General features: G+C 40.5%; 1 protein-coding gene across 2 annotated transcripts; it reads left to right on the top strand.

The window, feature by feature from the left end:
• The first annotated feature begins 9,335 nt into the window (after positions 1-9,335).
• cunh19orf44 (chromosome unknown C19orf44 homolog) lies at positions 9,336-19,057 on the top strand. 2 transcript variants are annotated; one of them, XM_038291729.1, is made up of 10 exons: positions 9,336-9,465; positions 10,981-11,133; positions 11,928-12,049; positions 12,480-12,897; positions 13,027-13,375; positions 17,100-17,179; positions 17,294-17,528; positions 17,559-17,642; positions 17,720-17,797; positions 18,819-19,057. In XM_038291729.1, the coding sequence occupies exons 1-10, from the start codon at positions 9,367-9,369 to the stop codon at positions 19,040-19,042; spliced, it is 1,842 nt and encodes a 613-aa protein (XP_038147657.1). In that variant the 5' UTR covers positions 9,336-9,366; the 3' UTR covers positions 19,043-19,057. The 2 variants fall into 2 exon arrangements, with proteins under 2 accessions (XP_038147657.1, XP_038147656.1); XM_038291728.1 differs by having other exon boundaries at positions 17,294-17,642.
• The last annotated feature ends 1,841 nt before the right edge of the window (positions 19,058-20,898 follow it).

The raw sequence follows: 20,898 nt of genomic DNA, 5'->3' as shown, positions 1-20,898 counted from the left end.
TGTCTCAGCATTATTTCTAGTTTCATAGTAGAGATACGATAATCTAGCAGCTTTGTTCCAAAAAAACAAAAGAACAAATCTCTTAAAATACAGAATATGTTTTAATTACATGTTATAACTTCCTATATACAGGCCCATTGACTGATTTCCAGAGTGTAGACGTCTGTGGTGATCGTTAGTGAACACGCCTTGATTTACATCTCATTATTTTCAGTCTTTTCAAAGGTACCATCATTTTTGTCCAGATCTGTTGCATGTTTTTTGCTTTTTCTTTTTTAAATCATTATCTTTTAGGACAGTTTTAAGCAATGTCTGACTTTTGGTTGTTAATATTCATAGGTTTTCTATTTATTTATTATTATTTTGTCAGATTGATGTAACTTCTGAGACTTTGTTGGTTTAAACGAAGGGTTAGCATGTGCTAAAGCAAAACGTGACTCAACCTGTGGAGGATTTTAGTGATAAGCTCCAAACAAGAAGAAAACTAAAGGTTTTTTGGCCTTGTTTAAGGCTAAATGCACTTTGATAAATAGGGAAACATGGCGCACTCATGTGTACAGTAAAGTATATGTTATCTAACCCTCTTTAGATCCCTTTGTTTTATCTTTTCAATGCTTTATCACCCTAAAGTGTTGTTCCCTTTTTGTTAAAAGCTGTTTATTTGTATGGATATTCAGAAAGCTTTGCAAATTACCCATCAGTTCTACATTATCAAAACCTATTAATGTGTGAACTCTAAATGCTGTCCTTTTTGTTCCTTTTAAAGACTACATGTCTCAGACCTTGAAGCTCTTACCATCACGCCAGTGCAGGAACATTGATTTTTCTTTATAGGTAAAAGACGGAGGTGAAAAATAATTGATTTCATTTTTTCTTAATTGCTTTAAGGCAAATTGGACAATTACTTTCCAGCTCAATTTGTGACCTGTTCAAAGGCCTCTATAATGTCTCTGCTGCAAACAGCAGATCCACAATTGAGCTCTGACTGGGTCAAAGACAAGAAAAGGTACAAACCAAGGTTTTTTGCAGCTGGACCCACTTAGGTTTTGTTGACATCCTTTTTCTCTAAATCTTTCCATGTGACTTTCTGCAGATATTTTCTCTGCTTTGTTCCAACTCCATGAACCCCTGCCCTAACCCTCATTCACATCACGAATCAGTGTTCCTTACAACAGAAACAGGCCAAGACCATCTGGTCTCAGCTTGTTCTGCTTTTGTTTCTTGCTTTTATTTTTCTTATATTTTATTATCTAACTCATGTTAAGCACTTTGAATTATCCATGTGCTGCATTGTGCTATACAAATACCTTGCTTTGGTCTTCTGTTGAGGTTTTCAAAAGCTGATTGAAATGTTCTTTAAAAACTCTGCCTCTTTAAACTCTAAACGAAAAGACTCAAATTATTTTGATTCAAAGGTAAAACATCTATCATCCAAATTAAAAAGAGTAAATGTCTTTACCATTTTTGATTAATAGAAAATATTATCTTAATTTTTTAGGAAATAGTTTTGCTTCATAAAATAGGCTTTATCTTTTAGACGGATGTGTCCTGACTCATTTTATTAATATAACTGATCAAATCCGTGATACAGTATTCTGAAATATGGAGGGCAAAGAGTGTAATTGAAACAGCAATCCAACTATTTCCAATTAAACTTTTAAACCAAAGGTCTTCAACGTTTTCCAGGCCAAAAAAACCCCAAACTGATGGTGACATGGAGCGAGGACCCCCAAAAATGTGTTATATTAAACTGCTCCTATAGTCCCTCTATTACATATAGAGTAATGTAACGAAAGTAATTTCGTTATTTAAGTAACGAATAATAAAGTAATCAATTATTAAAGTATTTCTGATTCTGATTCCTGGTTGATGGGACAGGTGTTGTGAATGAAACGGTGCCCAGCTTGAAAGAGCTCCTGTGTGTCGCTGAATGTTTGCATTGATGACTGAAAGACATCTTCTGCCTCCATTTATCTGTTTACTACAGTGTGTTGAATTCATGTTAATGTGGATTTAAAGACATTTCAATTAGTGGAAAAAATTGCAGGGGGGAATATAAAAAAAGTCTAATCAACCTAAACTTTCGCAACCATTGTCAGATGCTGCATTTTAAAGATATATTTTAAAATCCCATTTATAAAAGAAGATTTAAAAATCACAATTTATGAACCTGATTATATCTTTAATTATCAAAAGTGTAAAAAAGTTAATTCTGTTTTTTTTTTATTGTTTCCATTTTCTGTTTTACTTGTGCAAATCCCTTTCTGCAATTTCATTTTTCATTTACTTTACTTGCTTCATTTAAAATCTCCATAACCGAAGAATAGCTTATTTACAGCTCTATATTCATTTAATAGCTTAGTTTTAGTCCATTAATTGTTTAGCATAATTCTATGACTAGTTTAGCGGTGGCTTAAAAAGCTCAGCTACAGTTTAATAACTGCTTAGGAACAGTTTGGTAATCAATTATAAATGACTGAGAGCCACTTATTCAATTCACTTCAGATTATTTATATTGTGCCAATTCACAAGTCATCTTAAGGCCCTTTCCAGTTCACCAGATCATCCAGTCAAATTGATTCAAAGTTTTCTATCTAAGGAAAACCAGTTGATTGCATCCACTCATTGACTCAAAGGCAATCCTTCACACTAAGCATGCTTGTAGCGACAGTGGAGAGGAAAAACTCCCTTTTAACATGAAGGAACCTTCAGCAGATCCAGGCTCTGTGTAAGCGACCATCTGCTGAGGCCCACTAGGGTTCAAGGAGACAGAAGCAGAAATAAAAAACACAAATGTAAAAGACGAGCCAGTTCCCCTGCCAGAGGATGAAGAGAACACATACAGCAAGTCACAGTCAGAGAAACAGGACTACACTGAAAAACAGGCCAAGCTCCAGCATCTAGAAACAAAGGTATTGATGGCAGTAGCACAGCTGATATTTCTCTCCAGGATGGAGTCACAGCCAAACAGGAACAGACCAGATGAAGAGAGAACAGAACGTTGGAGATTGAACTAATAGATTCTGCAGAGTGGGAGAATAGTGATAGAATGAAGCAGAATGATGAAATGGGGATTCCTATGTCCTCCAGCAGTCTAAGCCTATAGCAGCAGAACTATAGAGATAGCTCAGGATAACCTGAGCCACTCTAACTATAAACTTTATCAAAAATGAAAGTTTTAAGCCTAGCCTTAAAAGTAGACAGGGTGTCTGACTCACGGACTAAAACTGGTAGTTGGTTCCACAGGAGAGGAGCCTGATAACTAAAAGATCTGCCTCCCATTCTACTTTTAGAAATTCTAGGAACCACTAGTAAACCTGCAGATTGAGAGCGAAGTGCTCTGTTAGGAACATAAGGAACAATCAGATCTCTGATATCAGATGGAGCTTGGCCATTTAAGGCTTTATATGTGAGAAGGAGGATTTTAAATTCTATTCTGGATTTAACAGGAAGCCAATGAAGAGAAGCCAGGATAGGCGAGATATGATCTCTCTTTTTAATTTTCATTAGAACTCTGGCTGCAGCATTTTGGATCAGCTGAAGGCTTTTAACTACAGCTTGTGGACTTCCTGATAGTAAAGAATTACAATAGTCCAGCCTTGAACTAACAAATGCATGGACTGATCTTATAGGTGGTTTATTACCAGTGATGGGACTAACGGCGTTGAAAGTAACGGCGTTACTAACGCCGTTACCTTGTTTTAGTAACGAGTAATCTAACTAATTACTTTGACTGTAACTATAACGCAGTTACCATTGCAGACACCCCGTTACTGCGCGTTACTCAGGTCGCACAATGAACCTTTTTTCATGATAAGACTCGTGCGCAGCTCCGTGAAACTGACACCCCACCCACGTCAAAAAACTCTGCAAATAGACTGAATGGTTAGTGCAACGTTAGTGAAGATTTGTGCAGAAAAAAATATTGTTTGTGCTACTTTTGTTTAAGAGATATTAAAGATTATTTTTAGGTCATCCAGAGGTGCGCGCCTTGTCATGAGAGAGGGGAGGATGAGATTGAATGATGTATAGTGAGATTCCGTCTGTCAGTTGGGTAGGCGGGTGTCTCCGCTGGTGGGTGTTAACGTACAGCACACACAGAGAGATGGAGAGTGAGGATGACTTCAGCAGCAAAACCGCGTTTTCCTGATAGAAATACCGGTGTTAGGTCGAGCTGCGTTTCCCCATCACATACGGTTTCCCCTGCATCTCCGCACAGCGCAGGCGGCACGATTCACCGCGCACGCGACAGGAAACGCGCATGCTCGCTAAAGGCGCGCAACAGTCGCCCTGTGCTCGCGCCACAGGAGAACTATGGAGAGCGTGAACGATCAAATGATAGCCTATATGGAGAAAGGAAGAAAAATGGATGGATGGATGGATGGATGGATGGATGGATGGATGGATGGATGGATGGATGGATGGATGGATACTCTGCTTTTTCAACCTACTGTATTTTTTATTTTAAACATTATTTGATGGCCTTTGTGGCAGGGATGGAGATCCATATTTTATGTCACACACAGAGTATAGATAGATAGATAGATAGATAGATAGATAGATAGATAGATAGATAGATAGATAGATAGATAGATAGATAGATAGATAGATAGATAGATAGATAGATAGATAGATAGATAGATAGATGTTGCAGTACACAGGATTTCAGAATTAGACATCCCCATTTATTAATTTCATATACTCACCAGATCTGAATGCCCTGTTAAAAAACTTCACATGGCGTTCCCCCCTGATGTCATTTACGTTGAGTTGCAATAAATGCAAAACTCTCTGCAGGTTCTTGTCTTCCACTCTATTCAGCTGGCTTTGGAAACACACGGTGAGAAGGTGGGGGCTGGGTGGTGAGGGTTACGGGGGCGAGAAACGCAAAAGTAACGCAATAGTTACTTTTACTAGTAACTAGTTACTTTTATTGTGAAGTAACTCAGTTAGTAACTCAGTTACTTTTTGGGAGAAGTAACTAGTAACTATAACTAATTACTTTTTCAAAGTAACGTGCCCAACACTGTTTATTACCAGCTTATGTCATGTGAGGTGAAGACATCCTTGTTCCCAGTGAAAAAATTATCAAAGTAATCATTGCGATTAAAGAGTAAAGCATTAATATCCCGCGCTATAACTAACTGTCTGGAGCAAACGAGGAAGTGATGCATCACCCCAGTGGCAGCAGAGCTTCCTCTTCAGCCGCAGCCGGGAGTCTAAAGCAGCAATGAGAGAAATGAAATGTGAAGCATTTTGATGCGCTTTTAGGAATCTCTGCTTACAACATATAATCAAACCACAATGACTTGTGATATGTCTGCAATGTGTATATGGTATTCTATATATATATATATATATATATATATATATATATATAAGCAGATAAAGGTTGTGTGGAAAGCAGAACTATGGCATATTAGATATGAAAGGCATCTATAAAAAGAAACGGTCACAAGTTGGAGGCATAATCCAGAAGGAATGTAATAGACTCTCTGCTATTAATTTATTATATATTAAATACTGTATGTGTGTTTATCATACAGATGATGAAAATGTCATGATCTGGCCTGTTTGCTCCTCCTTAATTAGTAATTCCTCTCACCTGTCGTTTTCTCTCCCTGCCTCAGTTATAATTTATGCCTCTCACCTGTTTCCTTTGGTTTATATTCAGTTCAGCCTGAGCATTCAGTGCCAGATCATTATTTGTCTTTCTGTTAGCCTGTCTGTTAGTTTTATTCCTTGGTTCATGTCCTGGGTCCTGGCAGAAAGTGGAAAGAGAGTTTTTGTGTTTGTCTCGTCTCCTGATCGTCCACTGTTCCTCCCCGCAGAGTCCTCTGGGTTTTTGGCTCTATATGTGGGGAGGTTCAGTTTTTATCAAAGTAAGCCTGGCTCCAGGGAGGAGACCAGTTTAAAGGTCCTGCATGAAGTTCTGGTTCCACATCCTGTCTTGGCTACCCTCTTCCACTGAGCCTGCTCAGCTGCACCTGATCCTGTCTGCTCCTGTGCGTGACCACCTGGTCACGCTTTCCGACCCTTTCAGACTCTGAGCCTGTCCCGGAGCTCTGTTATTGCCTGGAAGCCTGGATCCTGCCACCTGTTCTGTTCCTGCCTGATCTGTATCCCTGATCAGGATCGGCTTCCTACAACCCACCACCGCAGCTCAGCCGCATCACTTGGGAAAAAAAAGAAGAAAATTTGATCACAGACAGGTTGAAGAATTACGAGTTTCAAGGTTATAATAGGAATACATCACTAGAAAAAGAGTTAGGGAAATGAAAGGAATCTGGGGAGTAGAAGAAGCAGGGGTGTTGTAGGTCCCAGGATGAAGATTTTATCATTTTAAGGGCCAGTAGAGAAATACAAGCTTAGTAATCGCTTGAGGAAGATTTAGGTAAAAATTTAGAGAACTGTTAGAGGTTCCGTTATGAGCCAGAAGAAAAAGAAGATTCAAGACCGAGCAGAAGTGGATGTCCGGAAGAAAGACGATTGACCAGATCAAACCAGGAGTGATGCTTAGAAGAACTCACAGGAAAAAATTGTCCAACCACTGCAGGGCAGAGTGATTGATTATTCTGATGGTCAGGGTGTAAAGATAGATTTATTTTGACTTATTCTGATAGTGGTGAGACCAGAAAAGAGGAAGTTGATGTCCAGAGGAGAAGAGGTAACCAACCGGAGAAGCTGATGTCCTGAAGAATTTATATTTTTGGGAGCTAAATCATGCATCCTTTCATCCCTAACATCCAACTAGGAGCCATGAGGAAAGGGATTTTGAGGTTTTAACTTAAGAAATATATTGATTTTAATCTGCCTTTTTTTTTTTATTCCTGCTGATATTATGCTATTTATTTTTTCCAGATGCTTTGTAATAAAAAGATTGTTACATTTTAGCTCCATGGAGCGATAATTTTTATAATAGAATTCTATAAAGTTAGTTGAAAATGTATTTATCTTTTCTTTACATTTGCTCTTCATTAAAAAGTTTAATTTTCTCCCTCTGAGGTTAAGCATGGAGACAGACTCCCACTTTGCAGGTGTGTATATTGTAATGGCATCATGGTAATGCAGCCAAACAAACCTGCAGTGTCTGGTTGATGCTATCATGCAACTACTGTACTAAGATGTATCTAATAAAGTGGCCAGTCAGCTCATTTTAACTCTATGCTGTAAAGACTCCCATTTTTTTCCCCCCATTTGGCTACATTGCAGTGCAAGATGCCAAAAAGCAGTAGTGAAATCATTCGGATTAACTGACTGCCAGGAGTCTTAATGTTTCTGTGCAGATTACGCTAGGCCTGAAGAGGAGCTGGAAGCAACCGTTCATACAGTAGGTGAAGGCTTTGGATAAGCTTTAACTTTCCATATTTCTGACCTGCATATTAAGGAGCCAAACTTTTTCAACTCATTTCATTCTCATCACCATAAGTAAAGCGAGGGACAGGCATTTCCTCAGAAACTTCTCTGAATGCAAAGTGCAAATAGAAACACAAGCATTTCTTGGCTATCTTTGAGTGTGTTTATGTGTATGAGGTATTATTATACCTCTAGTGTAGAGGCAATGTTTTTTTAACATACCGGTATCCTATATTGTGGGAAATTTAACTGGTCCCTATATGATAAAATTATCTTCTTTAAATCCAACTATATATAAGCCATCCGGATTGTACATACTTTTATTTCTTATTTTCTTATTTCTTATTTTTATTTTGTGTTTCATTGTGTGCGATACAGGTACACTTGCACCTTAATCCTTATTATCTTGATATACTGCATATACCTGGATATACTGTATATACTGTATATATGCTTATTCTTAATGCACCTTTTTCCCTCCTTGTTTGCACCTTCTTTAACTTCTATACCAATATGTGACGAGTGAATTTCTCCACTGTGAGATCAATAAAGCTCATCTAATTTAATCTAATCTTAAATAGGGTTACATTTAGGTCCAGGGTGTGAATTTAGTTTAGGTTAGGGTTAGGTAGTAATGTTAGGGTCTGGGTCTGGTTTGGCCATAAATGAATGGGGGCCTATGAAATGTTCCCACAAATCATGAAACAGAGCTGTGTATGTGTGTGTGTGTGTGTCATCCCCCATAAATTAAATGACTGCAATGCAAAAATAACAAAATTAATTAAATAATTAAAAAAGAAACATTTTATAATTGTTGTGTTTATTATTTTTATGTGGATTTTTTACATCTGACCAGTTTTTAACTCTGAGAGTGTATAAATATATGCTGAGGCATCCACACCATCCAGGGTTCAGATCCTGAGTCTACAACCCAGGGTTCTTTTGGCCGTCCTGGAGGCCCCTAGAACCTTGGACCAAAGTGAAGAACAAATAAGGAGGCTTTTTTTTTTTTCAAATACAATTTATAAAGAAACTCTTCAATTTATTGTTTTGTATGCATTTAAATCCAACAACATATTAGCAATAATATTATTAACATTTTCTTAAGTCTTATCTTTTTAAAGATTAGGCTGCAAACTGCATGTTGTTATGTCATTTAACATAAATATAGGAACTAATTGAAGTGACTTCTTCTCATAGTTAGAAACAGATGTTTTTCTTTGTTTCAAACTTGAATTGGAAATAGATAATAGAATAGAATATTATATGTGCTTCAACATTTAAGTAAGTACATTTTTAAGCTCTTTGGGTTATAGGTTTTCCGTCTCCTGTTTTAGACTGTAGAACCACAGCATATGCTTGCCTTCTGTGCATATGAAGCAGGATTTCAGGTTTATCATCCTAAGAGCCTAAATTGATGGGAACTTGCCTTTTTTGCAGAACAAAAGACAAGTGGTGGCCTAGTGGGATTTCAGGTGGCAGCCCACTGCTCCCCAAGGGGATGGGTCAAATTCAGAAGGGAATTCTCCAGTGTGAGATCATTAGAGTCAAATAATAATAATAATAATAATAATAATAATAATAATAATAATAATAATAATAATAATATTATTATTATTATTATTATTATTATTATTATTATTATTATTATTATAAATTATATTCACAAAATGAAATTATAACTCAGCAGGTGAATTATTTGAAATTTAAAATAACATTTAGTTGTACTTCTAATGCCTAAATAAATTTTAATAAATTAAAATTGAAAAAAAAATCAACAACCTAAAAGAGACTATTATCATGAAAGACTGAGCTATTAATGGTGAATGAGCTGAAACTGTAGGGGGCGCTGCTGATCTGGTGCCTTCTTCTATTCCATGTAAAGAAGAAGAGGAGAAGTTCCTCCATGGAAACGGGGGACGCTAGTCTGCTGTCGGTGAGAGTAAATAGTGAAAGCAGGAATAAACGTGTGATAAACAGCTCAGACGGTTGTTGGGAACCAGGCGGAAGATGTGGAAGGTAACGGGTCGGAGTTCGGCTCTGGACCGAGCCCAGGCGCTGTTGTGCGCCAAGAGGAGCAGCAGAGGAGGAGACCCTCCGACCGCAACACAACCGGTTCACTGTCCTCTTTTAAACCTGGTAAAGATCCACATAGATATATGCATATTGGAGAGATTAGAGCTGCAAAGGGAGTGCTGATGAGATCTATAACACGAAGATCTGGGAAAGAGCTGAGACACCAGCCATGGTGTTAAATAACAACCTCATTCACTTTACACTTCTATGAAGGATTTTAGAAAGTAACACAGCTCTTAGAAAACTCCAGTTACAGACTGGAAAAGAAGATTCTAATATTTTCAACTTCCATTTTTAAATTGCGCCAATTCACAAAACAATAAAGCATTTTACAGAGACAGTTCAACCAGATCATACAGTCAGGTTGGTTCCAAGTGTTCTAAGAAAATACAGTTAATTGCATCTACTCATTAACTCCACAGCAATCCCTCCCACCAAGCATGCATGTAGCGATAGTGGAGAGGAAAACTCCCTTTGAACAGGAAGAAACCTCCAGCAGAACCAGACTCAGTGAGAGCGGCCATCTGCCGAGGCTGACTAGGGTTCAAGGAGACAGAAGCAGAGCTACAAAAAGAAGTATAGATACAAAATGTAACTGTCAACTGGCTCCAAAGGCGCCCTCGTCCAGGAAACACAAAGCCAGGCAGACAAAGTCCGAGCCAGCTCCCATGTCAGAGGATGAGAGAGAACACATACAGTTAGTCACAGTCAGAGAAACAGGAATACACTGAAAAACAGGCCAAGCTCCAACATCTATAAACAAAGGTGTTGATGGCAGCAGAACACATTATATTTCTCTCAGAGAGATCAAATAGTTAGAGGTTGAACTAACAGATTCTGCAGAATGGGAGAATAGAAATAGAATGAAGCAGAATGATGGAAAGGGGTCCCTATGTCCTCCAGCAGTCTAACCCTGTAGCAGCATAACTAGCTCAGGATAACTTAAGACACACTAACTATAAGCTTTATCAAAAGGAAACTTTTAAGCTTAGCCTTGCATGTATGTGTATATATATATATATATATATATATATATATATATATATATATATATATATATATATATATATATATATATATATACATAGTTATATAAGTAGATTAATCTATTAGTAAAATAATGGATAGGTGCAGGTCTAAAGAGATGCTGTTTAAACATTCAGTACTTCAGTGTGAAATAGACTGAGAGCATGGGGCACTAAGCTCTGAATGGAAGTAAATGTTTTAAGGAAAGTTATCCGCGCCACTATGTGTGTAATCAGATTGGAAATTAAAATTATAACTTGTAAAAATCCTCAACATAGTAATGTTGTATTGAAGACCTCCATGGAGGCTGACCTTTACCACCTAGAAAATGATAAAAGGAGTGCGCTCCAAGTTCTGCTGATGGTGTTGTTAGCAGGACAGCTTCAGCTGAATGAACGTGTTTGAAGATACAGAAAATGGAAGCCGCTGCTTTAAACTGGAGGTCATCTTAAAATGTTATTTGCAACTGCTTTGTGTCAGAGTGGAGCACATAAACACAGCCGTTGATGTTTTCCTTCTGTTCAGGGCGGCTCCTTCAAATCTCCATCTGATCATCCAAACATCCAGACTCTCATGTCTGACCTGAGTGAGCTGTCCATGGAGAGCTCTGCCTCTTCTGCTGAAGCTGCCAGAAACACTCAAGAGGACCCTGAGAGGAAGGGAGGTCCCACCAAGGTGATTCACTGTGACATCATCATTAATCACATTATGCTGAATCATATTTATATATGTATCAATTATTGAAATATATAGTATTAGCTGAAATATTTAGGAAAAAAATGAACCTGGGAGGAGCTCAGAGTGAAGTCGTTGCTCCTCCACGTCGAAAGGAGCCAGTTGAAGTTACTCAGGCATCTGATGCCTCCTCCACTTGCAAAAATCCTTAACGTCAACCCTGCTACTACTGTAGGATGCAGCGTCTCCCAGAAAGATCCTGGATTAAATCCTCTCATTTGTTGAGGCTCAGCACCGGGCTACAGAAGTTCAAAATTGGCTGCAGGATATCTATGAAAATTCAACATGGTGGATTCCCATGATTCCTGATGGTGCCTGACTACTCTGAGGAGACGTCACACAGAAGGAGGATCCCTGATTATGGGTCCTGAGAGACTCCTCATATCAGGGCTCTGAAGGAGAAGATAAGGAAGAAATTTATGCAATTATTTTTCAGTGAACCAGGCTTTAGGTGAGATACAGCAGAAAAGTGGCTCAGACCCACAAGAGCATAAAGTTCCATGATGCTGTGGGCCTGTACTGAAAACCCTGTTGGACAGCTCTCCATGATGGAGGCTGCAAATACAGCAATGCAGCTGTTTTCAGTTTGGTGAAAATAAAAATGTTTTCCCTTGGCAAGACACTTTAGTGTAGGAATCTGTAAAGTGAGAATATGAGAACTTTGACTGTTCAGACTGGCTCTTTGTATTTCCAGTCTGTTTACCACTGAACTGTGAATGTTCTGGTTCCTTCAGGATCTCAGGCCTCAGAGTTCACTGGGAGAAGGAAGCAGGTTCCTAAAGAAGGCTCCCAAACCAGCGACCAGCAGCCAGTCACCCGTCAGCAGGAACCAAAGCCAGCCGGTGGTAGAGTCAAGGTGAACCTCTGATCCTCTGACATCAGAGCAGCCATATTTCTCCTTCACCTCTGTACTGGAAAAAATAAAATATTAAGTTATAAGTTATTTTTTCCTAAAATAAGTGCATTTGTTCTTTGAGGAACAAATTGAGGAGGTAAAAGAGACATTTTGCTAATGGAAGAAGACAATTTTCATTTAAAATACTAAAAACATAATTGCATTGTCTTATTTCAAGTGCATAATATCTAATTATCTTATTTTAAGAGTAAAAATCTTCAGTCTATTTGCAGATCATCTCATTTACCTACTCAAATTAAGAGTAAATACACTTAATTTAGGACATTTTTACTTATTTCTAGATCGTTTTTGCAGTGTGTCTGTTAAACGTTTCTCTAGTCTGTCTAACATCCAGACAAATGAACGGATCTCTGTCGTCCTCTTTGTCCAGACGGGCGTCGTCTCAGGCTCCAGCCTGGCGTCGACTGGCTGAGATCGAAAGCCGTGTCCGGAACCGACAACAGGAGCTGCAGCAGGCCAAACGGGCCACGCAGGCAGCGGCCGTCCAGAACACCGAGGCCTCCGTGGAGCCGTCAGAAGACTCTGACTCCGAGCAGAGCCGCAAGGGAAAGCGCTTCCTCAAAAAGACGTCAGCAGCAACCGCTGAAGGAACGGACGCTGCTCCGCCTGCAGGCGTTGGCGACAGGTCCAGATCAGGAGGCGGTTCTGCTGAGATCCGTTCTGGAGGGTTGGAGAAGAAGCAGAGGAGAGAAGGGAGTGCAATAAATCTAGAGAGTGATGAAGAAGACATAAAGGAACTGCTAGGTGACTCTTTCCACAGACTTTCCTCAGGAGGAAGTCCACAAGTGGTGGGTTTGCTTTCTCTTCTTGCTTCCTTTTCAGGTCACCTGACCTTTAACCCCCTCTGATCTTAGCATCTTGAGCCTCTCAGTGACCTGTTCTTGGAATTCTTAACGCTGTTCTCTCCTCTCTTACAGACACTTAGCCATCCCGATAGGAGGGTGGGAAGCTCCGCCGCTGCCGGCCCTCCATCGTCCTCTAACACCGCACCGCCTCGCTCTCCTGCGTCTCCTTCACATCGCCGCTCCCCGTTTCGATTCACCGGCCAGGCCCAGGTCCAGTTCAGTCCCTCTGCGCTCTCCCCATCGCCTCCTCCCCCCGACCTCCCCACCTCCCACCCAGAGAGGCCGGGCTCCTCTCAGAGGCCTGGGAGTCGGCAGAGCTCCCACTCGTCCTCTGCTGAAGTGCTTTCTCTGGAGGAGTTGTTCCCGGTGGGACCTGACTCTGACCATCAGCACAGCATCCTGAGTTCCGTTTCTTCAGAAGGTGAGTGGGGGCCCCTCAGGGGGCCGCATGACCCTTTAATCATGGCTGCATGTTAAACCGTCACAGAGCTTTAACAGCCAATCAGCTGTTCCTCTATCAGAACCACTTGTTTATTCCTGATGATCTGAGCAAACAGCTATGATCTGATTCTCTTCACAGTGTCAGCCATAGTCCAACTGTCTATGGGGAGAATTTTGTACCATTATTGTGACAAAGAACACGTTTTGTGAATAGAAATTTGAAAAAATATGCTACCCAAAAATGAAGCTTTTAGAACCTTCTTTAAATATGAAAAAAAAGATTTTGAAGAAAACAGATTTTATGTTTTCATATGGCTTTCTTTTCTTTTTTTTCCCATACTTTCTTCCCAAAAAGAATCACGTTTTACTTCTTTATCTTTTCAGATTAAATTGTACAAATGGTATTGTTTTAAAATAGCACTTTCCAGATCACCTGCGCTTCATTTCTGGGGGCGGGCTTTCCTCTGGAGTGAGGAGCGGAGGTGCATTTCTATTGGTCGGCTGGACGTCGGGCTTGAAGTGAACAGAATGTGATCAGAGAAACACGATATCAGAAGAATGAAATTCAAAAATCTCAATCTGAAAAAGAGAAATGAGAAAAATGACATTGAAAATCGAAAATCTAGGAAAACAATTAAAAAAGTAAAGCAAAAAATATGTTTTTTCTTTTTATTTTTTTTATCTGAGGAAACAGCAAAGTTACTCTGGAAACCTTTTTCAAAGATTTCAAGAGTGTCCTGTTAAACTCTGTGAGGTGGACAGTGCCTGTACCTTCTGTAACGCAAAGGATTGTGGGTAACCATACAGCTCCTATTGGTGGCTAGGAACATCAGGAGCTTTGTCTGCTAGCTGCATTAGGAAGCATTCTGCTCCCTGTTCCTAGCTCCTTCCTAACCTCCAGCCTTATTCAGACGGCTCTTATTTTAGCGACAGTGGAACAAACATAGCCTCATGAGACCATCCCGATCTCGCGAGCTTTTAAGGTTTCACTCGCTAATCAGTCTGGAGACTCTCCGTTGAAGAAAATTTGGAGCCGTTCACCAAACGAACGTCCAATCAGCGTTGGCTTTGAGGCGGGTTGAAGTGTGACGCAACGAGAAGCGCGACAGTTCAGTCTAAAGAACATGGCGGCTTCAGCCGATGGAACTAGCGTTAGCGTGGCTATCGAGCAAGTTTTATCGGAATTACAGAGTATTTCTTCACTGAAAGAAGAGCAAAACACTGCTCTGGAGGCTTTTCTCAGAGGAAAAGATGTTTTTGCTCTTCTCCCGACTGGTTTCGGCAAGAGTAGCCTGGCTTGTTGTTGTGTTTTTGTCGTCGCTCTGTTAGTACGTCATACGCTTCGTTGATCTGATTGGTTTATTTGGCCCGTCTATCACCAACATGTCAGGAGTCAGGTTAGAAGCATGGCTTAACCCCCGGCTCACACCGACTCCGGTCTTACCGTTGCGGTGCGGTGGGTGCGGCGCCGCAGTGATTCCAAGTCATTAAAAAGACGTAAACCTCTCTCACCGGCTGCTGAGCTGTCCGGCTGCGGTTACCGAGACACTCCGGCGCTGCAGAAAATTCAGCAAGAAAGCTATCCTTGCGGCGTGCCGGAGCCCTCCGCAACAAGCTCTCGCAAATATCCTTATTTAGGCCGTGTTATCGCGTGAAGTTACGTGAACTCAAGTGAACTTCTGTTTAAATCTCCGGACCTGTTGCCGGAGCCGCAGAGCCGCACCGTAGTCAAAAGAGCGGTGTGAGAGGGGGTGTGCGGGAGTTGCGGTCTCCGTCGGCTCGGTAACCGCACCGGAGCCAGTGTGAGCAAGGGGTAAGCCCCATTGACATTGGCCTTTTGAAACCGTGCTGAAATCGGTCCAAGCACGGTAACCGAGATAACTGTTGAGTTGCTGTTGAATGGCACGCAGAACTGAACCGGACCGTGCCAGAAACAACCAAACCGCGCTAACATGGTACCAGTTCATCAGTAGGGCTCAGGGCGGTTCAGTTCTGGCTCGGTTCTCAGATAACGAATAGCGCATTAGCAGACCGCGTCCTCTCCTTACAGTCAGCCTCCATAATCATCAGGGTTTCTGCAGGTCATTAAAAATCATTAAAAGTCATTAAATTATTATTTTTTAAATTAATTGGCATCAAAATTCATTAAATGGGACTATCATGGCATTTAAAATCATGTATAAAAAAATGCACATTTTAACATAAGTGGCTGGAAAACGAGAAATTCGGGACATGGCTGCAGCCTGTCGATGGTAAAGATTACGAAGGACTAAGAGTAATGGGTACTTATTGATGGCATTAAAATTATTACTAAGAGCATTAAATTAGAGTTGCTCCTTCCTGTATAAACCCTGATCATGACATTTCAGAGATTCATTAAAATACTAGCTTCCCTCCTGTGCCAAATGATTTCCAGTGATGATTGTGCTTAGCAGTGTGATGAACCTAAACGTATGTTCTTATTTCCTGCGTCTGGAAACCCTGATTACACTATCGTTTATTGTATACACTTCCCAAAAGTCGACTCTGTCAAGGCAATTCACCAAAGGCTGCCTTCTTCTCCTGACTGTCCGCAAACAACTAAATATCACAATTATAACCAAACTTCCTGAATTGGCGCCGCCATGTTGGTTTGCTAGTTTACCTCTAGATAGCCGTAGTACCGTAGATCGTCACTAGGAGGCGAGGAACCGTGGCGTGCTAGCGTGTTGTGTAAACGGTCGTAAGGAACGGAACGCGGCACAGTTAACTGATCCAAGCTTGATCTGAACTCCTCACGGTTCGGTTTTCAGAGGGTGGTGTAAATGGGGCTTTTGTGTCCTTACTTATTTGGGTCAGTTGCCATAGTAACAGAATCAGAGGGAGCCAGCTTCATAAAACCCAAATGACAACAAACTCAACCAGACTTGGCCTGTTTTATGAAACAGCTGTCAGATTCCTAATGGTAAGAACATTCAGTCTATAATTTTTCTCCCTCAATGCGGAAACAAAAGCCATCAGATGACTGGTTGGAGCTAGCCTGACGTAGTCCTACTCAATTCTAGTCAGAATATGAGTCTGATGCTGCTCCATAGAGCTGTGATTATGGGGCGTGTTTCGAACGAACCAGGAAAAAAAATGCCTCTGCACTCAATTGGATAGACCTACAACCAATAAGAGCAACGGAGTGCGTGACGGATGTTAAGCGAGGCGTAGTTGTTGTCAACAAAAATCAAAGCGTGCAGTTGCACGCATAGAATAAGAAGATGAGCCTTGATCGCATTCCTCTGTTCCTCTTTTAAATTAATTTGCTGTCGATATCTTCTAGAACAGACCTGATAGCAGAATCTACACACCTCAACTCTCCAGCGGCAGCCATTGTTGTTGTCACCCAAGCGCGCTTTGGTCACGTGGTTGATTACGTTACTGTTGATCATCTGTCCATCATTGTATAAAGCCCGCCCTGACAATTTGATTGGCCCGCCATATATTGTGCAAGCATACTCGCGCTACTACTAAGCAATGCCAGACCGAACTTCCCGACCTCAAACGTTGTGGGCGGGACTAAGTTAGGAATGGCACCCAGGCTAGGTTGGAGCCTGAACCACTGTGAAAGTTTCTGAGGTATTACGTCTAGATACTAAAAACAGCAGGGAGATGAGGTCCAGTGTTAAAGCCTTAGAGTTGAGGAGAAGCCTGAAGCTTCCTCCATGTTGGTTCTGCAGATTTCCGGATCAATGTGAGGACACTGGATGAGCTCATCCCTGCATCTACAGGAGCTGCAACAGAGGAGCTGGAAAAACAGGTGAGAAATGAAAGAAGTGCAGTGAAATAAACTTTAATAAGATCAGTGTTTTCTTTCTCTGATGTTTTTAAATTCATTAAAATGTTGTTGCTGCTAAAACCGAACCACTGCAAGCTGGTTGACCCGGTTCCTGGATCACACGAGGAGGAAGAGGTGGTGCCGGACTATCAGAGCGACTTTGATTCTAGCGTCGGGCAGATCTCAGAGCACCTGGGAGATGATGATGATGATGAGAAGGAGGAAGCAGAGGTCAGAGAGGAGGTTTCCACGACCGAAAAATCTCACAGCAACCCAGATGACGATTGTTCCAGCGCTTCCTTTGAACCGAGTCGCTCCAGTGTCTCCTGGACTTCGGGTCGCAGTCAGAGGTCAGAGTCGCCGCGCAGCAGGCGGAGCTCCTCTCAGCGATCAACCAGGAGGAGCTACACAGACGCAGCCGTACAGACCCACCCCGATCCAACTGGTCAGTCAGCCGCACATCTGGACAGTCCTGTCATCAATCATTCAATCTTCTAACCCTGGTCCTTTGTTTCTCTGAAGGTGTGGCCCCTGTGGACCCCACAGTGAGCAGGATGTACCTGAAGCCCATTCCTGCTGTCAGTGCCGAGAGACTGGAAGGTAGGTCTGCTGCTTCTGGTCCACTACAGGGGAACTGAAAACCAATTAGGGGCTGATTTTGAACCAAACAAGTGTAAAAGTTCAACAAAATGTGAACATGATGGTGATTTATCACATTTACCTATAAGAAAGGAGCTCTCCTCCTGTGAGGACGGCTCCGTTGGATCTTCTAAACCGTCCTAAAACGTCCATCTCTGACAGCCTTCCTGGACCTAAAGTGGCGCTGTGTCTCCATCTGTCGACAGATTGCATGGATTGCAGGATGCTTTGCATGAGATTCAAAAGTCCTGTTATTAGCCGTTACCACGGGAACAGTAATATAGCATCCAGTAATACATGAATGAAGATCAATGTAGTATTCCTTCTATAAAGACTCCAAAAACTTTAAACATAAAAAAACTAATATTTCACTTTAAGTTAACTGTATTTATTGACCATAGAGACAGAGTTTATAAACTTCTAAAGAGAAGCTTGGTTATTATAAATAAAAATTTCTCCATTTTTACATTTTGCTTCATTCAATGCTTCAGACGTTCTGTAGACTTTAGGCCATATCCCCGTCCTGTTCAGCACAGTAGAACTCAGTATTCTTTCATTTTAGCAGCTTTGCTGATGAACCATCATGGCCTTCATCAAACCATCAGCCAATGAGGTCACACTCACCGTCATTATTCCTTCTATTAACAGAGTTCAAAGGGGGGAAATATGCATTAGCTTAGAGGAGCAAACAAACGTATTAGTTTATGATGATGAGTCCCAGATATGTTATCATAAATGTGTTTTGCAAAGCATCATATAACTTTCAAAGGCACCATTGTGAAGGAGAACAGCTGAGCTGCTGTTGAATTAATGAATCCTGGGAAAGTGATGAAGCGGCAGAATCTCTTATTTCCTCTCAACAACAGTGACATCATGTGGTCCTGCAACATTATCACCTTTGACTTGTAGTTTATGTATTTCTGTTGCCCATTAGAACATCCACAGGGAATATTATCAAGCTGTTTTCATTTCTGATTTACAGCCATCAGCCTGTTCAACCCGGCTGGATTCGCCCTCAACGAAACGCTGAAACAGCAGCTGGCCATGACCAGGCGGTTCATGGAGCGCAGCGATGAGCTCCACGCCGCCCTGCTGAGGAGCCTGGAGCCGCCTAACTACAGATACACCACGCTGGAGGAGACCATCCATGTAAGGCTAACACTCTCTTGGGGGTTTTTTTGTTCATCAACCGTCCAGCCTTTCTAGAAATGAAGATTAAGGTCAACTTCAAAGTTATGTTGTTAAATGAATTGAAGCAGTAAGGAGATAAAGCGCTAACACGGCACTGATGGGAGGGCGAAGCCATGAGGGGGATGCAGCTAACATGGAAGCCGGGCGTCCAGATCCAATAAAACCAACATGGAACTTTTTGACCCACCTAAGACCCCAAAATAATCCAGCAACAAACTGATGACCCCCTAATAAGACATGTTCACCTAATTAATTCATCTATATTCATTCCTACATATAAAGTAATTCTATATTTTTTAAATAGATTAATTCATCTTCATATTTAATACTTTTATGATTCTTTTTGTTTATTTATGTCATGGGGCATCTAATAATTGTGTGTTTCACAATGAAATGGTTCATTTCAATGGTTTAATGTGAAATGTACAATCTATTTACTTCATGGTACATTCATTTATTTCATGGGCCATTCATATTTATGTATGTATTTTTATGTCCACCACTGCAGCTCTGGAAGTTTGTTGTAATTTAGAGCTTTTTATCGTTTAAGTCTGAGTTTAATTCACTGATTCACTGCAGCAGGATAATCCAGCATCAGAAAGTAGAGATTAGTTCCAACTATTTGCATTTCCAGCTCTACAGCAAGGACTAAAGGCAAATGACCTGGTTAAGTTAACAAGATGAAGGAAACTAGGCTGCATTTTTAAATTTGTGGACCTGGATTATGGAACAGTGGATTATTCACCTCTGCTGTTCACAAAGAACAGGACTAAGAGAGAGAGCAAGGAAGAGTTGCACCAAAGTAATGGTAGAAATACAGCAGGTCAAAGGTTCATATTCAGCTCTGGGGCCTGTTTCAATAAGGAAGTTCAACCAACTCTGAGTTAAAACTTGAACTCTGAGTTGACTTATCCTGAGATTGGAAACTCTGAGTTTTGGGTTTCAGAACAGCTGAAATGAGTTAGTTCAATCAACTCTAAATTGACTGACTCTGAGTTAAGTGCGTGCACCACAACTATAAAAAGCCATTATCAATGGAGCACAGATATAACGAGTCACCATGGCAACAGCGTCAGACAAAAAAAGGTGTGCATATTTCTCACCAGCAGAACTGGATGTGCTTATGCAAGCATATGCAGAATTTGAACATGTATTTAAAAAAAAAGCAACACGGCTGCAGCGGCGAAGGAGAGAGAGTTAGCTTGGGTGAAAATAGCTGCTAGAGTCAATGCGTAAGTTTACATTTTAATTACTTTTATACAGTGTTGGGTGTAATGAATTAAGTTACTTAAGTCATATAAATACTGTAATTTAATTAAAGACTATAAAACAATAGTGGATTTAATATCAAATTTTAAAAAGTATATTTTGATTTGAACTTTCTCCCTCTAGTTACACACTTTGGTCAATTTAAGATTAATTCATGCAATTGAATATTGTTTATTTGAAAGCATTAGAAGTGCAGTTTCTTGTCTCTCCTTGTATTGTTCAAGTGGTTGAGGTTGATTTGGGATTTAGAAAGTAATTAATAAGTAAGTAAAACAAATTAGTAAGTAGACCAATACTTTCTAGAGACAGTAATTATTACATTAATCTAATTAGACTTGTTGAAGATAAAATTTGTAGTTAGTAATTAAGAACTATTTTAGAGTAACTTACCCAACTGTTATAATATCAGAGGTGAAACTGGAAGAACAGTATTTTATTAAACCTAATTTAGTTTTCATGGATAGGTGCAATCCTGCAGGCATCAAAAGAACATGGCGGCAGCTGAAAATGAAATATAAAAACATACTTCAAGCAGGTAAGCCTTGAGCACATCATGGGAGTAGAGTAGCTACCTGGCTTTACAAACAGGATCATCCATAAAA

This window comes from Cyprinodon tularosa, unplaced genomic scaffold, assembly GCF_016077235.1.
Source record: "Cyprinodon tularosa strain WSP-4 unplaced genomic scaffold, ASM1607723v1 ctg30, whole genome shotgun sequence".
Taxonomy (NCBI): Eukaryota; Metazoa; Chordata; class Actinopteri; order Cyprinodontiformes; family Cyprinodontidae; genus Cyprinodon; species Cyprinodon tularosa.
Note: the sequence above shows the minus strand (reverse complement) of the source record. Positions and strands in the feature narration are given on the sequence as shown.